At 36.8% G+C, this 19,287-nt stretch overlaps 1 protein-coding gene across 2 annotated transcripts in view; it reads right to left on the bottom strand.

Moving 5' to 3' along the window:
- Positions 1-19,287, bottom strand: part of Clvs1 (clavesin 1) — a 199,105-nt gene that overhangs the window by 34,193 nt on the left and 145,625 nt on the right. For both annotated transcript variants that reach the window (XM_046460589.2, XM_058584432.1), the window contains exon 4: positions 2,034-2,144. In XM_046460589.2, the coding sequence (XP_046316545.1) occupies positions 2,034-2,144 (111 nt within the window). The remainder of the gene's footprint in view (positions 1-2,033; positions 2,145-19,287) is intronic.

The raw sequence follows: 19,287 nt of genomic DNA, 5'->3' as shown, positions 1-19,287 counted from the left end.
AGAAACACACAGGCATAGGCTGGGCCCTGACCTAACACACTGTATCTTGTGCCCAAAGCTCCAGAAAGTTCCTTCACTGGCAGAGCAGCAAGTGTCTATCATGGGAGGAGAAATTCCCACTGGCTTCATCCAGGGTTGAAGAGGAAGACACCAGGGAGCCTGAAGCCATACTGGAAACAACAGCACAGGACTCTTGCTTTCTTAGCCCTCTCCAGAACCCCAGACAGACTGCAAACTATCTCAGAATGTCGCCTCCTGATTTTGGTGAGTTCTGGTTCCCAGTGCCATATTTGTCTGAAGACAGGAAATTATCCTTCCTGTATTCTACTGCCATGTTCCCCAAGGACTTAAAAGTATCCACAGTCTGGGGGAATTAGGAGCCCTGTGGTGTGTAAGAGAGGAACCTCACATCAGTCCTTCCTGAAGCTCTCCCCAGTTGCTGTGTCTCCTGGGCATAGGGGTATAGAGAAGTGTTGTAAGAATGACCCTGGCCAAACTCCCTTGGGGAGTGGAGCTTCTGACCAGGAGGCAGCTGAAATCAGAAAGTCTAATGAAAGGAAACACTGCAGCCTTATTCACAATAACCAAGATATGGAAACCCCAAGTGTCTGCAAACAAATGAGCAAAGAAAATATGGTATATACTTTCACACATTCTCTCTCTGTGTCCCTGTCTCTGCTTCTCTCTCTCTCTCCCTCTCTCTCTCCCCCCCCCACACACACACACAGAGAGAGAGAGAGAGAGAGAGAGAGAGAGAGAATGGAATATATTATTTGGCCTTTAAAAAGATGTTCCTGCCACTTTTGATAACAGATGAACCTCGAGTATGTTATGTTGAGTGAATTAAGCCAGGTGCTGAAAGATAAATATTGCATGATCTCACTTATTCGTAAAATCTGAAAACAAATGAGCTCACAGAAGCAGAGAGTGGAAAAGTGGTTGCCAGGGTCTGGGGGTAGAGGAGGAAAGACGATGGTGAACGGCTACAGAGGTTCAATTAAACAGATGGATAAATTGTGGGGATCTACTATACAATGCAGTATCTACAGTTAATAACACTGCACTGTGTACTTGAAATTGGCTAATGGAGTTCCCCACACCAAAAAGGAAAATAAAATAAAAACATGATTATGTGGCCGTGCATGTGTTGATTAGTTCGATTGTGGTGGTCATTTTACGATGTGTATGTATGTTAATCTTCACACCACACACCTTCAATATATACAATTTTATTTTTAAAGCATCCCTCAGCAAAATTGGGGAGGGGGTAGGAAAAAAAGAACTAAATGGTAAAACGTTACTCAGTGTCTGCTACAGGAATGCATTATGGCACAAGGTCTCAGACACTGGCTCATTAAGTGACTCCCAACAACGCTGATGTAGGTGTTAGTTTCAGGTGTTAGTTTCCTCTCTTCATGAAAAAGGAAACTGATATTTAGAATAGTTAAAAAAAAAAAAATTCTCACTCAGCTAGAGTGCCACAAAATCCCAGCTCTAATGGGAGAGACCAACTCCCCAAATGTCACCTGATAATGAAGATTTTAAAAGCCTTCTTTCTAAAAGCATTCTTATTTCCTATGAAGAATGTTTTTCCAACCCTACAGATGATGCACAGGACAGTCACCTACCCACCCAAGAGCCGCAAGACAAAAACAGATTACAAATATTCTTCATAGTGATAATACATTTACAGGTTAAAAGGCTAACTATTAAAATATTCCTTAAACAGGAAGCGGCTGGACCCAGTATCTCCCATCTACGTTTATTGTTAAATGGGCATCTGGCATTTGCATGCCTTCAAAGTTTCCTTTGGTTTGTCACTGGGACTCCGAAAATAGCCCACTTCTACTGAATTATTGATTGTATCTAGGCCATTTGCAAACTCCAGCTGAGGCTCAAATGCTCAGGGGTTGCAGAAAAACCCTAGGTGGAAGATAAGCCCAGGGGAACACGATGGGGGAGGGGAGCACCGTAATTATCCTTGGTATTCCCAGGGAATTTGGCATTTCTGTGATACAGTTCGTTCTTATTACCCGTTTCCTGGTCTTGTCTTTAAGGAATGGCTTGATGAGCGTGTACAGGGCGTGAATGTACCAGGGCTGGTTGACAAAATGGACTCCTCCGAAGCGGGCAGGAAAGCTGTCCTGGGAAGGAAAAAGAAATGCAGGTCCATTAATAAGCACTCCAGGTTGGAAGGAATCAGTGGCCCTGCAACCCTGAAGACTATCGGGTTGAAGCTCTAGCTTCCTGGTGGAGAAAGGATGAGAACCCGCCAAGCTTCCCACCTGTTTCAGTTTCCTCTATTTTTCTGGCCTTCCTCCTCCCATTTTGATGCCACAACTTGAAAATGGGGTACAGATGCCAGCTCATCTTTTCCACGTTGCAATTATATGAACCCCTGCCTGGCACTGAGCGTGTGTGGCCTGAGTGCTGAGGGGAGTTGATTCTGCATTAGGCGATCAAGTCTTAGCTCCAGGGGCTCTAAGCAGGGGTCTTTCCTCTCTGCTCTCTTCCTCCCACTCTCTCCATATTAGCTAAATGTCCTGGTGATGGAGTGCCTGCTGTGTGGGTAGGGGCTGAAAAAGTATTCTAAGGATTTGGGGGAGATGAGGCTGTTTGAATTGACCGAAGTCTAACAAAACTCACTGTCAAAGTCTGCACAGGTGACAGTGCTATCTCCTTCCTCCATCCTGGGGTCATGGCAGGTCCCAAGGGAGAAGATACTTGTTGATTGAGGGGCTAGTTGATCCCCCTAACTGAGCCATGGGAACATTTTTTTTTTTTTGTAGAGCAACATATTTTATAAATATCAGATTAAAATAAGAGCAAAGTGGTTCCAAATTTGGAGTACAGAGCAGGGCATGAGTTTATGATTTAAAATCTGGGAAACTGCTCTCGGGGCTAATTAGATCCACAGGACAAAGGACCTTGACCATGAAGTCTGTATTAGTCCTGGGTGATCAGGTCTTCATGAAAGCTTTCAGCAGATTTGGTTTATCTTGGCTAATTGAATTTAAAAAGTAGGAACTCTAAATGTTATTTGAGTTGCGGAGTTTGCTGTCAATCAGTTTCAGTGCAACAAAATATCCCTGTAAAGTGTTACAAGGTAAGATGAAAGCAGAGGGAAATAACAGTTCAGGCAGGGAGCTGCTCCCTGTGGGTGTATGAAATGCCTTGCCTGGGTCTTTTTTAGTAACAAGGAAAGAGGGTCATTAACTTTTTTTTCAGAACTCTTTGAGTTCTACAGGATCCCTAGGCATCTTCCACACCAAGACCTAGTTTCTAACATGAGTACATGGAACTGTGCTTAAGGGTTGACATTTGAAAAATTTAAAAATAATTTTTGCCTCTATCTAGACATTTTACAATGTGGAAAAGAAATATTTCAAAGGCTAAATGAGACAATTTCAGTAAAAGGTCCTTGTTTTTCATGGTAATTTTGTTTTTGTTTCATCTATCATACTTTTAAAAACTTAATGAAACCATGAAATTACTAAGTTAGAGCGATCATTTACACTAATGTGTGTGCATTTGTCATAATCTCTTACTAATCCAAATCAAATTTAAGAAGTATAAAAATTCTTAGTAATGTTGTCTTCATTTATTTTAATGTACAATTCAGGATGTACATTAAAAAAAAAAAGTTTGATTCCTTAAAGAGAGAGGCCATTCCCAAAAGTTTGTTCTTTGCAATAAGTTCTATATGAGAGTCTCACTCTTTCTGGTTTCTTTCAAGGTCTTGAAATATAATGTTCAGAAATATAATCCATTATTTCACAAAATAAATGTGAGTTTTGAGGGCCTATAGAAGAATAAGAATAAAGCATTTATTTATAAATCCAAGGATTTACTATCTTTTTAAATAATACCGATAAGAGGTTTTTTATTTCTACTGATAGGCTATTGTACTCTACATTTCTAGGTTATTAAAGTTGAAGAAAAGTCTAAATAATACTCAAGAGACAGTAAGCAAAATCACTAAGAAACTATTATCCTTTAAAAAAATACCAAGAGACACTTAGTTTTAGTTTTTGAAACCTCAAAGATATCAAAAACCATTTTCTATTTGTGTCAGGGGAGACTGAAAAAAAAATTATAGGTCAGAGACTATGTAAGTTCTGGCTAGGTTGACCCTGGCCAAAGAAAGAAGTTTTGGGCTCTTACTGCCCTCATTCAAGTCAGTTGGTAAATATGTGCTGATAGACATGTGTAAACCTGTGCCTTTAGTTCTGGGCTTGGGCAAGAGTAAAAAATAGGATTATTTTTCTTCAGGATCCTCTATAAAAATTAAATAAAAGGTCCTCCTGTCTAATAGGGCAATATACAAATATTCTGGGTATTCCTGAATGGGCCTGGCAATATTATTAATAATAATTACATATGTGTTTTATTGTGTGTGTGTGTGTGTGTGTGTGTGTGTGTGTTGTAGGGAAGAGAAGGGAAAGTTAGCAAGCATAACCCTTTTATGGTCAATGCCCACAATTGTTGGTTGTCTTTACCTGGTCACATTATCAAACTGCAGATAAAGTGGAAGTTATCAGTCACAAAAGTTATCCAAGTACCATCAAACCCAAGCCCACCACCTTCTTGGAGGAGTATTTGTTAGTGAGGAGCAGACTCTGTCAAGATAGGCTTTGATTCAATGACAGGACAGCACTGTTTTTTAGAGTTCTTGGAGACTAAAAATATGCACCTAAACATACCCTAAGTTCAAGAAAATTATAAAAATTCTGTACTTTTTATACATTTAGCAATAACAATATGACATTGTTCCAAATTATAAACATGTTCAATTCATAAAATGTATCTACATCTCCAGTTTATTTTAAATTAATTTTGCTTCCTTACTATGAAAGTGATACACATTCTAGAAAAGTCAAAAACAGATAAAAACTATTACTAAAGAAATTAGAAAGTGAAGACATCAGGAAGAAAAAAATCACTATAATCTCACTGTTGAAGACACACTCTTTTGTGTGTGTGGTACTGACAATAGAACCCAGGGGTACTTTATTATGGAACTACATGCCCAGCCTTTTAAAAAATTTTTTATTTTGAGGCAGGATCCCATTGAGATGCTGAGACTGGCCTTGAAGTTGTGATTCTCTTGCCTCAGCCTCCCAAGTCAATGGAATGATAGGCGCACTTACTATTTTCTATCATTCAGAATAGGCTATATAATACTTTTTTTTTTAAAGAGAGAGGGAGAGAGATAGGTAGAGAGAGAGAATATTAATATTTATTTTTTAGTTCTCAGCAGACACAACATCTTTGTATGTGGTGCTGAGGATCGAACCCGGGCCGCACGCATGCCAAGCGAGCGCGCTACCGCTTGAGCCACATCCCCAGCCCCTATAATACTTTCTTAATAAACAACCCCTGCTTTACTGTTGTTTAAAACTATGAAGATTGATTTCTGTCTCACATTAAATGTTCTGTCCTGCTTGAGTTGCCCTCAGCCAGGGATGCAGTCTCCCCCAGCCAGAGCAGTGCTTCTAGACACTGCTCAAGGAAACTGCATAGAAAGGTCAGACTTTAGCTCTTAAAGTAGAACCTCAGAATGATATTCTTCCCAGTGACATGTCACATTTCATAGGCCAAACACATGCCTGACTTTCAGGGAGTCAGGAAATGGAAATATCATGTGCCCAGTAAAAGGAGATCCAAAAATTTGGATGAATCACACTAAAAAACAACCTAGACTCTTCTGAACCTTCTTTTTTCCCCTTTCTAGATGGAGCCATATTTTTTAGCACTTGGAATTAATAACTAATTGATTGACAGCCTAAAATATGCCTGATTTGATGCTATTGATAGAGTACCGTTATTTTTTGAATATGGTGTATCCTCTCCAAAACTCATGTTGAAACTTAATCCCCATTGTGAGGTATCAAGAGGGTGGAAACTTAATCCAACTCTGGTGTTTAGAGATGGAACCCTAGGGCAATAAGTAGGATTAGATAAATTTTGGGTGGCGTACCCTTGATTGAATACTGGTTCTTTTATAAGAATAGAGAGACCAGAGGATATACACACATACTTGCCCCGTCTGTTGGCTTGTACAACTTAGTGTCTCTACCATCAAGAAAAGCCATCCATCATCAGATGTGACCCCTTAACCTTGGACCAAAACCATGAGCCAAAATAAACTTCCTTTTTTGACAGCCTATCCAGTCTGTGGTATTGTGTTATAGCAACAGTTCTCACTATGAGAACTGGAATAACATAAGTATGTATTTGACAGAGTACTGGGTAAAACAGAACTTTACGATTTTATAATGCTTTATTTAAGGTCTTTAATTCTACCCTAGAGAATTAGTTCACACTTAGCACTTCTTCAATTCAGCACATATTTATGAGTGTCTGTTACATGTTGTTTTAAGTTAGCTTTTTTGCTGCTATGACTAAAGGATCTGACCAGTACAACTGTAAGGAGGAAAAGTTTATTTGAAGGCTCACAGTTCAGAGGTCTTAGTTCATAGAAGGCTGGCTCCATTCCTAGGGTCTTGAGGTGAGGCTGAACATCACAGCGGGAGAGTATGGCAGAGGGAAACAACTCACATCAGGAAGCAAAGAGAGAGAGAAACTCCACTCTCCAGATACAAATGTATACCCAAAGCCACGCCCCAATTCCCAACTTCTCCAGCCACACCCTTCCACTTCAGTTACTATACAGTTAATCCCTATCAGGAGATTAAATCATTGATTGGGGTAAGACATTTACAACCCAATTATTTCTCCTCTGAACCTTCTTGCATTGTCTCACACTTGAGCTTTTGGGGAACACCTCACATCCAAACCATAACACATGTCAAACACTGGGTTATATTGTCTAAACTATACTTGCCAGAAACTGCCACTTACCAGGGCCCCCCAAGATTTTAATCCCATTTTTTGTCTTCTCTAACCTGACTGTTACCCATACCCTACACTGCTGAGGTCAGTAGATTTTCCTTTTATGGTGATATCAAGGTAAAGTTGATTGGTGATATCAAGGTACAATATTTTGAGGAACCCATTAAATATTAGATAAGGAAGAGTTATGCTTAATACCTTACTCTGATTCATAATTCTGTGCAATTCAGTCTCAAAGTCCACATTACAAGAAGGGTTGTGAGATGCTTACTCCCCAGTGGTGTAGACCAACTTCACCCAATTTACAGACTTCTCTCTTAAGACTACATTATTTTCTTCTCCTGATGTATTTTTTTAAACTTAAAATATATGACTGTTTCATATAAGCCTATAGAATAAAAACAGGAAGTCACACTTAGCAAAAACGTGTCCCCTGAAAGGACCATCTCAGAATTCTTCTACACTAATGAAGGACTTCCACACATAACAATAGTAGCTGAAGATCCCTGGATTATATTTCAATACCTTATTATGCAAAATGTCATCAAATTTCTGCTTCTGCAAAGATGGAGTGGACTTACTTCTCCCCACTTCTCTAGCTAAGCCTCAAGACTAAGCACTAGACATTATACATAAAATTAACATCAGAGAACTCTGAAGAGGGAGATTAGAAGGCAGAACAGCTAGGGACCTCAGGACCCCATGAAGGACAGGGTGGCAAACACCTGGATATCCTTTTCTTTATTCCACATATACCTCATGTGGTACAGAATAGGTAGCAATGGGTAAACAAAGCAAAACCAAACCAGCCAAAAAGGCTATTCTATAATAAAAGGGACTGGGTAAGGAGAAGCCTAGTCTAGCAAGATAGACAAATTTTAGAAAATAGTTGCTCTATTATATTCAAACACTGCAGAAAACAATGTTTCCTTCATCACCTCACTACCAAAACCTCTGAGTGGCAGCCTGGACTCTCATGCTTGTCAGGTTATAACTAGGTGAGTAATATCCTTACTAGGACAATACTATAAAAGTTCCAATAGAGATCCAGAACTTCATCCTCAATGGCCAATAATGACCCCTTCCTCCACCCTTACAGTGTCAATGGAGACCATGTGGGGAGCCAGGATTCCTCCTAATTTCCATGTCAATAGAGTACCCCTTTACATTCCCCACTGGGATGGTGTCAGAGAGTGGAGGGTCAAAAACATTTTCCACTGATTATGGGGCCTCCACCACTACAGTGACAGTGGAAACCACATGGGGAAAGAGAGTTGCCACCCTAGTCCAGCTTCTCCTTGGGTATCAAAAGAGACTGAGTCAGGAACATGGACTCTATTGTCACCTGGCAATAACGAGGCAGTACAACCTGCTTCTTCTCAAGAATGGTGTCAAGAAAGGCCAGCTAGAACAAAAAGTTTACATAAATCCAGAATTTCAGAACACCACACAGAAATATCTAGGCTAAAATTAAAAATCACATTTCATATAAAGAACCAGAAAGATCTCAAACTGAACACCACCAACAAAATGACAATCATTGAAGCCAACACCAAATGATAGATATGTGAGAACTACATGATAAAGATCTTGAAATTACTTATAAGACTGCCTCAGCAGAAACTATAAACACACTTGACAGTGAAAAAAGTAGAAAGTTTCAGCAAACAAATAGAAAGTTTAGTAACGATATCAAAGAGAAAGAAGAATCACATGGAAATTTTAAATTTAAAAAAATGCAATGATCAAATAACTAAAAGAAGCTCACAGGAAGGGCTCAAAAGCATAATGGAAGGGACAGAGGAAAGAAAGAATGAACTAGAAAATAGATACATGGAAATTACCCAACCTGAACAACGGAGAGAAAGTAGACTTTAAAAAAAAAATGAACACAGTATAAAGAGACTTGTGGGCCTATAACAAAAAATTTTACATTTATATCATCAGAGTCATGAAATGAGAGAATAAAGAGGGCAGGACTTGAAAAACAATGAAAAGAAATAATGGTTGAAAACTTCCAAGTTTAACAAGAAACAGATTTTTTTTGATGCAAAGACACATCATAATTATATTTCTTAAAACTGTAGGCAAAATATTAAAGCTAGCTAGTACTATATTTGCCCACAGGGGAAAAACAAAAAGAATAGTAACTGGTTTATCATTAGAAACCATGGAAGCCAGAATGATGTAGCACATTATTTTTCATGGGCTAAAAGAGAAGAACCATCAACCCCCAATTTTATACCCAGTAAAAATATCTCCCAGAGATGAAGGGGAAACCAAGAAATTCTCACATGGAGGAAAACTAAATCAATTTGTTTCCAGAATACCTACCTTAAAAATATAGTTTAGCTTAAGGGAATTCTCTTAAATATAAAGGAAATAGCAAAAGGAATCTTAGGTCACAGGGAAGAAAAAAGTACACAGTAAGCAAAAATATAGATAGGTACTATATTTTTCTTTTTCTCTTGAGTTTTCCAAATTATCTTTGAAATTCTAATTTTTTGAAGCAAAAATTAAGACACTCTAATATGGTTCAAAACATATTTGGAAGAAATGTTTAAGACAATTATATTATACATTGAGGAGAGAAAATGGAGGTAAAGTGAGGTATGGTTCCTATACTTCACTTTGTCTGATAAAAGGATGATGTATGACTGTAAAAAATTGTGCAGGTGCAATGTAAGACATAAATAAAGCACTAAAACTCTAACAAAGTGATATAGTTAATAATTCTACAAATAAAATGGAATACTAAGAAGAATTGAAAGTCACCCAGAGGAAGGCAGGAAAGAGAAAGTGGAGAAATGCAAAACATAGAATAAATAAGAAAATAATATAAAATAAAATGTCATGCTTAAGTTGTTACATGATGACTAAGTATAAATAATCTAAAAATACAAATTATATATAGAGATTAGCAGAGTTTATTAGAAAACATGACCCACTATGTATGCTGTTTTAAAGGAATTCATTTTAAATATAACTACATACGCTTAAAACATATTTAAAGCAAAAACAGAAAGACCTGCAAAGAGAATAGACAAATCCCTAATTATTGTTGGAGATTTCAATATCCCTCCCTTAACAACTGAGAGAGACTTTTAGGTAGAAAATAAGCAAAAAAAATAATAATAATAGAACTCAATAGCACTGTTAATCAACAGGAGCTAATTGATATTTATAAAATATTACATGCAACAACTACAGAACACGTTTTCTATTTCCAATGCCCATAGAACATACATCAATCTGGGTCATAAAAATCTAAGCAAAAATACAGTCACACAAAGTGCATTCTCAGTCCATAATGGAATCAATCTAGAAATAAACAGAAAGGTAATCAAGAAACCTTAACTAAACAGCACAATTCTAAATAATTGAAGGATGGGTCAAAGAATTCTCAAGGTAAATTTAAAAATACATGGAAATGATTATAGAACAAACACATCAAAATCCATGGGACACAGTTAAATCAGGACTGACAGGGAAATACGTAGCAGTAAATAAATGTTTAAGGAGAAAGATCTTGAATCAATCATCTAAGCTCCCACTTCAATATTCAAAATTTAGAGAACAAAATAAAACCTAAGTGAGCGGAAGAAAGGAAATAATAAACAGAAATCAGTGAGGTTTAAAATAGAGGTGATAAAGAAAATCAATGAAACAAAAAGCCGATTCTTTGAAAAGGTTACTAATATTAGCCAACCTCTAGGAAGACTAACAAAGAAACAAAAAGAAAATGCCACAAATCAGGAACAAAACAGTGGCTATCACTACAGACTTTGGAAGGATAGTCAATACTCCTACAGCTCGGCATCCATCCAGCCAACAACCTGCAGGAAATGGATCACTTGCTATCACAACTCATTTAGCATGAAGTTCATCATTTGAGTAGCCCTTTAATTACTAGAAAATCTCTTTTTCCAATTTTAAAAAGCACAAATAAATTCTCAGGCTCAGAATTCTGCTGAGCTCTCAAGGAATTACCATCAATTTTACATGATCTCTTCCAGAAAAAATAGAAGGAACGCATTCCAATTCATTTATAGAGCTGATACCCAAATAAGACAACATAGTAACAAAAAGTAAAGTTGTAGACCAATGTTCTTACAGATGAAAACATCCTTCATTATTAGCAAATGGAATTCAGCAATATATAAAGGAAATTATACACGATGACCAAGTGGAGTTTATTCCAGTGATGCAACGCCTGGTTCAGTATTCAAAAATCAATAAATGTAATTGCACTGACGAAGTTTCCTAGTTTCTATATTTGACACTTTGACCATGTGGACTAGAGAGGGGCTGCGCCACTGAGGGTTAGCTGATTTCCAGGGGGAACAAATAACCATCCGGGGAGTACTTCTCTCATATGCACACTAACCAATCCAACCTGAAGTCCCAGATACCTCCTTTATCAGGTTTTTGCTTCCAGGCCAAATTCCCCCACAGTTTAGGCCCCTTTCTCTTCCTTGCTCATTCCTTTCTGGGAAGAACACAATAAAAGCCTTTGTCCATGTTTCCCCCTCACATTTTTGCCTTCTGACTGACCTTGCTTTTTCCCATTTAGCCTTGTGTGGCAGGGCATACCTTTCGATTCTAGAAATCTGTAAATATCACAAGTGTCTTCCTTCATGACAGCTATGTCCGTGTTTGCATGACTCTGATGTTTAATTAAGACAAACCCCCAGCACTGCTACCATAGTAATCCATCATTAGCAGTCTGAGGAAGAAAAAACCAAATGTTCATATCAATTGATGCAGAGAAGAATTTTAGTAAAATTCAATACCCATTCATGATCACAATTGTTGGAAATATAGAAACTGAGAGGAGCTTACTGAACATTATTAAAAATCATCCGATAATCCCCTACAGTGTGTGTTATACTTAATGGTGAAAAATTGAATGCTTCCCTCTAAAATCTTTTCTCATCCTTCTTATTCCATAGAGGGCTGGCTGCTTCACTTACAGTGATAAGCAACGAACCTAAAATGCCTATAGTTTGGAAAGGAAGGAATAAAGCTATCTTTATTTGCAGATAACATGATGGTATCTTTAGAAAAATCTCAAGGAATTTATAAAAAAAAAACCTCCAAAATAATAAGCGTTCATCAGTGACTCGGTATAAGATAAACATACAGAAATCAATCATATCTATATACTTACAATGAATGGGAGGACATTAAAATTTTAAAAAGTGTCTCTTAGAATTGGTAAAAAAATTAAACATTTCAATGTAAATCTAACAAAACACATTCAGGATATACATGCTAAAAGTGTACAATATTGATGAAAGAAATCATGGAAGATCTAAATAAATGCAGAGACATACCATGTTCATGTACTGGAATATAATACATGTGATAATTCCCCCTTAAAATTATAGATTTGCTGCAATACCTATCAAAATCCAACTATGATTTTTTTCAAATATTGATAAAATTATCATAAAACTTATTTGGAAAGCTATAGGCCTTAAGACAGTTAAAATTATTTTGAAAAAATATAAAGTAGAAGAATAACTCTACCCAATTTCAAGATTTATTATATATTTATTTATATTAATCAAAACTGTGTGATGTTGGGGAAGGGAAGATGTATAGATCTGGGAGACAGAATAGAGGACCAGAAAGATCCATGCAACTATACCCAGGTAAAGTTTTTGGCTAAGGCCCAAAGTCATTTCAATGTAGCAAAGATAGCTTTTCAAAAAACAGAAGTAACTGGACAGCCAAAGGCCAAAATGAACATAATTTAAACCTCCTTCCTCAGACAAAAGTAATTCAAAATAGATCATGACCTTTTAGAATTAAAGCAAAGAATGCTTACATTTCACTCAAAAAGCATGATCTCTACAATGAAAAATAATAATAAACTGAATACAGTCAAAAGTAAAAACTTTTGCTCTGTGAAAGTCCATAGAAGTGGAGGAAAAGAGAAACTGAGAGAAAATATTTGCCAATCACATATCCTACAAAGTACTCGTACCTAGAATACAAAATGAATTCTAAAATATAGCAGTGTGATAAGCATACAATAAGCATACAAATAAGCTTATAATCAGAACATGGGCAAAAGATATAGTGGGGCTTTTACCATATATGTGGATGTTAAATAAGCACATGGAGAAGATGTTCCACATCATTAGCCACTAGTGAAATGCAAATTAAAATCAAAATAAGATATCACAATACAAATCTATCAGAATGACTTAGAAATAGTAACAAGTGAAAATGCTGCTGAGGATCTGGACAAACTGGATGACTCCTATGTTGATCATAGGAACACAATTTGGTGCAGCCAATCTAAAGACAGCTTCACAGTTTTTGAAAACAAATAAACAAACTAAACATGCAAGCAATTACCATATGACCAAGCAATTGCACTCTGGACATTTTTCTCAGTTAAATGAAGATATGTTTGCACCAAAACTAGCATGTATATGCTCATAGCAGCTTTATTGGTAATAGATAAAAAGTGGAAACAATTCATAGGTGCTTCAACAAGTGAATGATTAGACAAACTGGCCCATCTATACCAAGGAATACTACTCAGCATCAAAATAAGAAAGTATTGACATATATTACAACCTGGATGAGCCTTTGGAGAATTTTTCTGAGTGAAAAAAGCATATTCCCCAATGTTATATACTACATTAAACCATTTATATAATGCTCTTAAAATATATGTATATATTTGAAATACATGAAAAATAATAAACTGAATATATATATATGAATATATATATACACAAATGGAATATATATGTATATATACACATGCACACACATGTATACATACACACACACACACACACACACATTAGTGATTGCCAGGGGATAAGAAGTAGGTAGAGTTTCAGGGAAGTGGGCATGGCTATTAAAGGACAATATACGTCATCCTTGTGGTGATGGAATGTTCTGTATTCTAAAGTACAAAAGAAGGATGGTCTTTGCTGCCTACATAGAATGTTAAAAACAAACAAAAAGCCAAGGTAAATCATAAAGTGCAAAATACATTCTGAGTGGCTCTTCTTTTCTTTGGGAGTCATGGGTAGTGTTAAGTGATTCTTAAAATCTGTTATAAGTGCATTTTTTTGTTATACATGACAGTAGAACCTATTTTGACATATCATAAATATATAGAGTATAACTTCCCATTCTTGTGGTTGTACATGATGTGGAGTTACACTGGTGGTGTATTCATATATGAACATAGGAAAGTTATGTATGAGTCATTCTATGTGTTTCCCATTCCCATCCCCCCATACCCTACTACCCCCCTGTTCAATGCAGTGAACCACCTCTCCTCCCTACCCCTGCCTACTGTGCATCAGTAGCCTTATATCAGAGAGAACACTGGCCTTTGGTTTTCTGGGATTGGCTTATTTCACTTAGCATGATAGCCTCCAGTTCCATCTATTTACTGCCAAATGCCATAATTTCATTCTTCTTTAAGGCTTAATAATATTCTACTGTGTATATGTACCACATTTTCTTTATCCAATTATTTGTTGAAGGGTGCCTACATAATAGCTTAGCTATTGTGAATGGAACTGCTATAAACATTGACGTGGCTGCATCACTACAGTATGCTGATTTTAAGTCTTTAGGATATATGCCAAGGAGTGGGGTAACTGGGTCAAATGATGGTTCCATTCCAAGTTTTCGGAGTAATCTCCATACTGCTTTCCATAGTGGTTGCACCAATTTACAGTCCCACCAGCAATGTATGAGTGTACCTTTTCCCCCACATCCTTGCCAACATTTATTGTTACTTGCATTCTTGATGATTGTCATTCTGACAAGTGAGATTAATCCTCAGTGTAGTTATAATTTGCATTTTCTAACTGCTAGTGATGTTGAACATTTTTTCACATATTTGTTTACTGATTGTATTTCTTCATCTGTGAAGTGCTTGTTCAGTCCCGTAGCCCATTTAATGATTGGATTATTTGTTTTTCCGGTGTTAAGTTTTTTGAGTTCTTTAGATATCCTGGAGATTAATGCTCTATTTGAGGTGCAGGAGGCAAAGGTTTTCTCCCATTCTGCAGGCTCTCTCTTCATGTTCTTGATTGTTTCCTTTGCTGTGAAGAAGCTTTTTAGTTTGATTCCATCCCATTTATTGATTTTTTTTATTTTACTTCTTGCACTTTAGGAGTCTTGTAGAGAGGAATTTGGTTCCTAAGCTGATGCGATGGAGAGTTGGCTCTATTTTTTCTTCTATTAGGTGCAGGCTCTCTGGTCTAATGTGCAGGTCCTTGATTCAATTTGAGTTTTGAGAAGTGCACTTCATTTTTTTAGTGGGCACTTTGGTTGCAGTTCATTTCCACACTAGAACTACACAAGGATCACTTGGCTGCCTTGTTTTTGTTTGATCAGAATTTAGGGGCAACATGATACAGGCAAAAATATTTTCTCTTTCTTTCATTAACAATCAAATGCAGATGTTAAGAGTGGCAGTTGGCTCAGTTTCCTGCTGGATAATGAAGCACTTACTATTGCTATTTTCTGACATTTATAATGCCTATAGGGTAACATTCCTTATAATAGGACTCAAAACCCATCTATTTAAAAGCACATGGCCCTGGGAAGTGAGGGGAACTACTTTCACATTGGCTGCCCTCTCTAATCATCATTCGTCCTCAGCCCTTCCCAGTGCTCTTATGTGAAAACCAGGACAGGGCCACTCACATTTGCAAACACAATGAATTCCCCTCAGTTCCAAATATTCCTCTAGGGGAAAAAAAAAGATGCAGTGAAGGAAAGAGAAATAATGATGCAGCTCCTGTCTTCTCAGCTTCCTACCTTCTTCTCTTTAATCTAAGGGAAGACTGAGTGTCCTTCAGGGCTTGACAAGAGGCACCCCTTCAGCCACATAGCTACCTGCCTGCAAACATGCAGACAGGGTCAAGATGCAACATGAAGTTAGGTTTTATTTATTCTGCTCATGTGTGTCTTACCAACCACATCCATTTTCTACTTCAAAGAGGGAAGATTAAAAAAATATTTTCAGTGGCATAAATGGGCATCACTGATGCTAACAAGCCTTCCAAATATGCTCTATTTCATGGTGATGAGTTTCTATGATGCCGTTTGGCAGTCATTAGTGTGAAAGTCACATACACACCTATTTGCAAGGAAATGGAGAACTCATGCAAAGTCGTTACACACCAAAGGCTACAGGATATATATTTGAATATGATCCCCCCCCCAACCACATTTATATGAGAAGCAAACATGAAACAGAAGAGAAAGAGAGGGGTTCATTAGGAAGAAAGCTGAGCAATGGCCACATCTGATAAAAGCTACGGATTTTCTCAGAAGATATTCTCCTAGAAGGCATTGCTGACCTCTAAAAGGCAATTCCAACTCAGTTTTGTCTTAAAGTTAGGAGTTGCTTTGGTTTTGGTTTTCCTCTTGAAGATTCAGATCAGCGCATATTAGAGGGTAAGACTTTCTCTAGATAATAGAACAGTTGTAACTATCTGGCAATTTTCCTTGTTAATAAAACCAAACTTTCTGCCAAACTGAATCAGCCAGCAGATCAGGTTCAGAGTTTTCCCTGGCTGCAACCAAACCAAGATTCCTTGATCATTGCTTTCATACTTGGTTCTGTTCAACAGTTCAATAAGTGGTTGTTGGGCTCCTTTTGTGAATAATATACAGAAGGAACAAGGTATACAGGAAACATGTCTTGCCTTTATTCAGTTCATTGTCCACTGGAAGAGGCAGAGATGACATTGTTTTGTTTTAAGGAAAGACAGGAAACAGTGTTTAGATCCTATGATTTATGGTAGTTCCTTAGGGTAGAGCTAATAAAAATAGTCAGACAACCAGATATGAAGATTAGGCGAGACTGCATGTCCTGTAGAGGCCAAATAAAAGAGCTTTATATAAAAAGCTAGCAAAAGATTTGGTGATGAATAATTATATGTGATTTTGTTTGAGGGCCCTTAAAACTTGATCTGTCACCAAAAGTCCTACATTTTAATTAGCCCTGCTTTTCCTCAAGAATAAGCTTTTGGATGGTATTTATTTAAGAAAAAAATAAATAAAAGAGAGGAAAAAGAAAAAATCAATGGTGTGAATAAGGAAAAGAAAAATAGATAAAAAGCATCTGGTGGTGCATGCCAGTCAAATTTTTGCCAAGGTAACAGAAAATATGACTATACATTTAAAGAATAACTTGATTAAAATGATATCTACCTTATAGGAAATCCTTTGGTGCAGGCAAGACAAGATAATATCAATGTTTCGTTTACTTTTTACTTAATACAGTTCCAAATTGGAGAACAGCAACTTCTCCTGGCTCTGATGACTCCATAGATGACTGGGTGAGATGATCAAGGCAGTGACCTCTCCTGGGGCCAGGAGGAAAGAGGGGTAAAATGCAATCCATCCTGGTGATTCTGAGTCAGCAGAACTGAGCTCAAGCAATGAAAACTTAATTTGCCATAAAAATCACTTCCAGCTTCTCTAACTACAATGACCTTCAAAAGCATTTATAGTTGACTATTAAATAGCAAATACATTATGGTTAGTACACAATACTTCATCTTCATTCAGGTTTCCCTGAGGACCCCTAAGTGGTAAATAGATGATGGTTGCTCATTATTTAAGAGCCAACTCATGGAGAAACCCAGATCTCTTGAATAGTTGATTTGCAGAGGAAATCAATGCCAGAAGAGAGACAGTATGTTTTATATGACTCATACTGTCAGACCGTGCTTAAACTCACAAAATCATGGTGTCTCTTGGAGAAGGAAGCATGGAGGAAGGGACATGAAGTCATTCAATATAAACCTTTTGGGCAAATGTAAACTTGAGCCAAGCAAAAGTCTTTGTTCTATAATTAAGTTTGCAATAATCAAGTGTAAAAACATTTTTAAAGTCCTAATGGTTATATAAGAAAAAAACATTAAAATCAATAAAGATAACTAAATGAATAGTTAAGAATTATGGGCACGTACTGTGCATCAAGAACTGTGCTAAGCAGGCAACAACTTTCTCAATAGGACCCTTACAGCTCAAGAAATAATATTAACAGTTAATAAAGGGGATGGCATCAAATTTAAAAGCTTCTTCTGCACCACAAAGGAGACACTTAAGAATGTGAAGAGAGAACCTACAGAATGAGAGAATACCTATTCTAGCTACTCTTCTGACAGAGGATTAATATCTGGAATATATAAAGAACTCAAAAAAACTACAGCAAAAGAACCGGATAACCCAATTAATAAATAGGCAAATGAACTAAACAGTCACTTCTCAAGAGAAGAGATACAAATGGCCAACAAATAAATTTTAAAAATATTCAACATCATTAGCAATTAGGGAAATGAAAATTAAAAATATACTTAGATTTTTATCTCATACCATTCAGAATGGCAGTCATCAAGAATACAAATAGTAATAAAGTCTGTAGAGGGTAGGCAGAAAAAGGAACACTTTTATACTGTTGGTGGGATTGTAAATTAGTACAACCATTATAGAAATCAGTGTGGCGTTTTCTCAAAAGACTAGACATGGAAACCACCATATGATCCAGCTATACCACTCCTCGATATTTATCCTAAACAATTAAACTCATCATGCTACAGTAATATTTGAACACCCCACATTAATAGCAGCCCAATTAACAATAGCCAAATATGGAACCAGGGTAGGTATCCATCAATATATGAATGGATAAAGAAAATGTGGCATATATACACAATGGAGTGTTATTTGGCCATAAAGAAGAATAAAATTATGTCATTTGTATGAAAATGGATGAAACTAGAGACCATTATGTTAAGTAAAATGAATCAAACTCAGAAGGTTAAAGGTTATGTGTTTTCTGGCATATGCAGAAGCTAAGGATGTAAAAGAAAAAGAAAAGTGAAGGCAGATATCGTAAAAATCAAAGGGAGTTCAGGAAAAGAAAATCACAAAGGGAGGGGAAGGGAAATGTTGGGGAGAAATATTGGCCAAATTATATTTTTATATTGTGTATTGTGTGCATGCATGAATACATAATAACAAACCCATCAATAGGTACAACTATACTGCACCAGTAAATAAGTGGGAAAAGAAAGAACTGTGCTAAATGTATTTATATGTGAAATCTCATGTACCACTCATGACAATATTATGAAGATACCATTATTATTTTATCTTATTTTTTCCAGCTGAGTAAACACAAGCTTAATTTGAATGATTGAACTCCTATCCGCATTCATACATCAGTTATGAGGCTAAGCGGAACTTGAATCCAGACCTATCTGGTCTTTTGGTCCAATCTTCTACCTCCTTTCTTCTGCTGCTCTACTACTGGCTCAATTAAACTCTAGGCATTAGTGAAATGTTGACTGCTGACCATCTTCACATGGACTTTTAAGGATGCATATGATAACAAATTCAGATTAAACAATAAATACTTCCTAA

Source organism: Marmota monax, unplaced genomic scaffold (assembly GCF_021218885.2).
Source record: "Marmota monax isolate L192 unplaced genomic scaffold, Marmota_monax_Labrador192_F-V1.1 WCK01_AAM20220418_F8-fsc00063, whole genome shotgun sequence".
NCBI classification, from domain to species: Eukaryota; Metazoa; Chordata; class Mammalia; order Rodentia; family Sciuridae; genus Marmota; species Marmota monax.
This window is presented reverse-complemented; position numbering and strand designations above follow the sequence as displayed.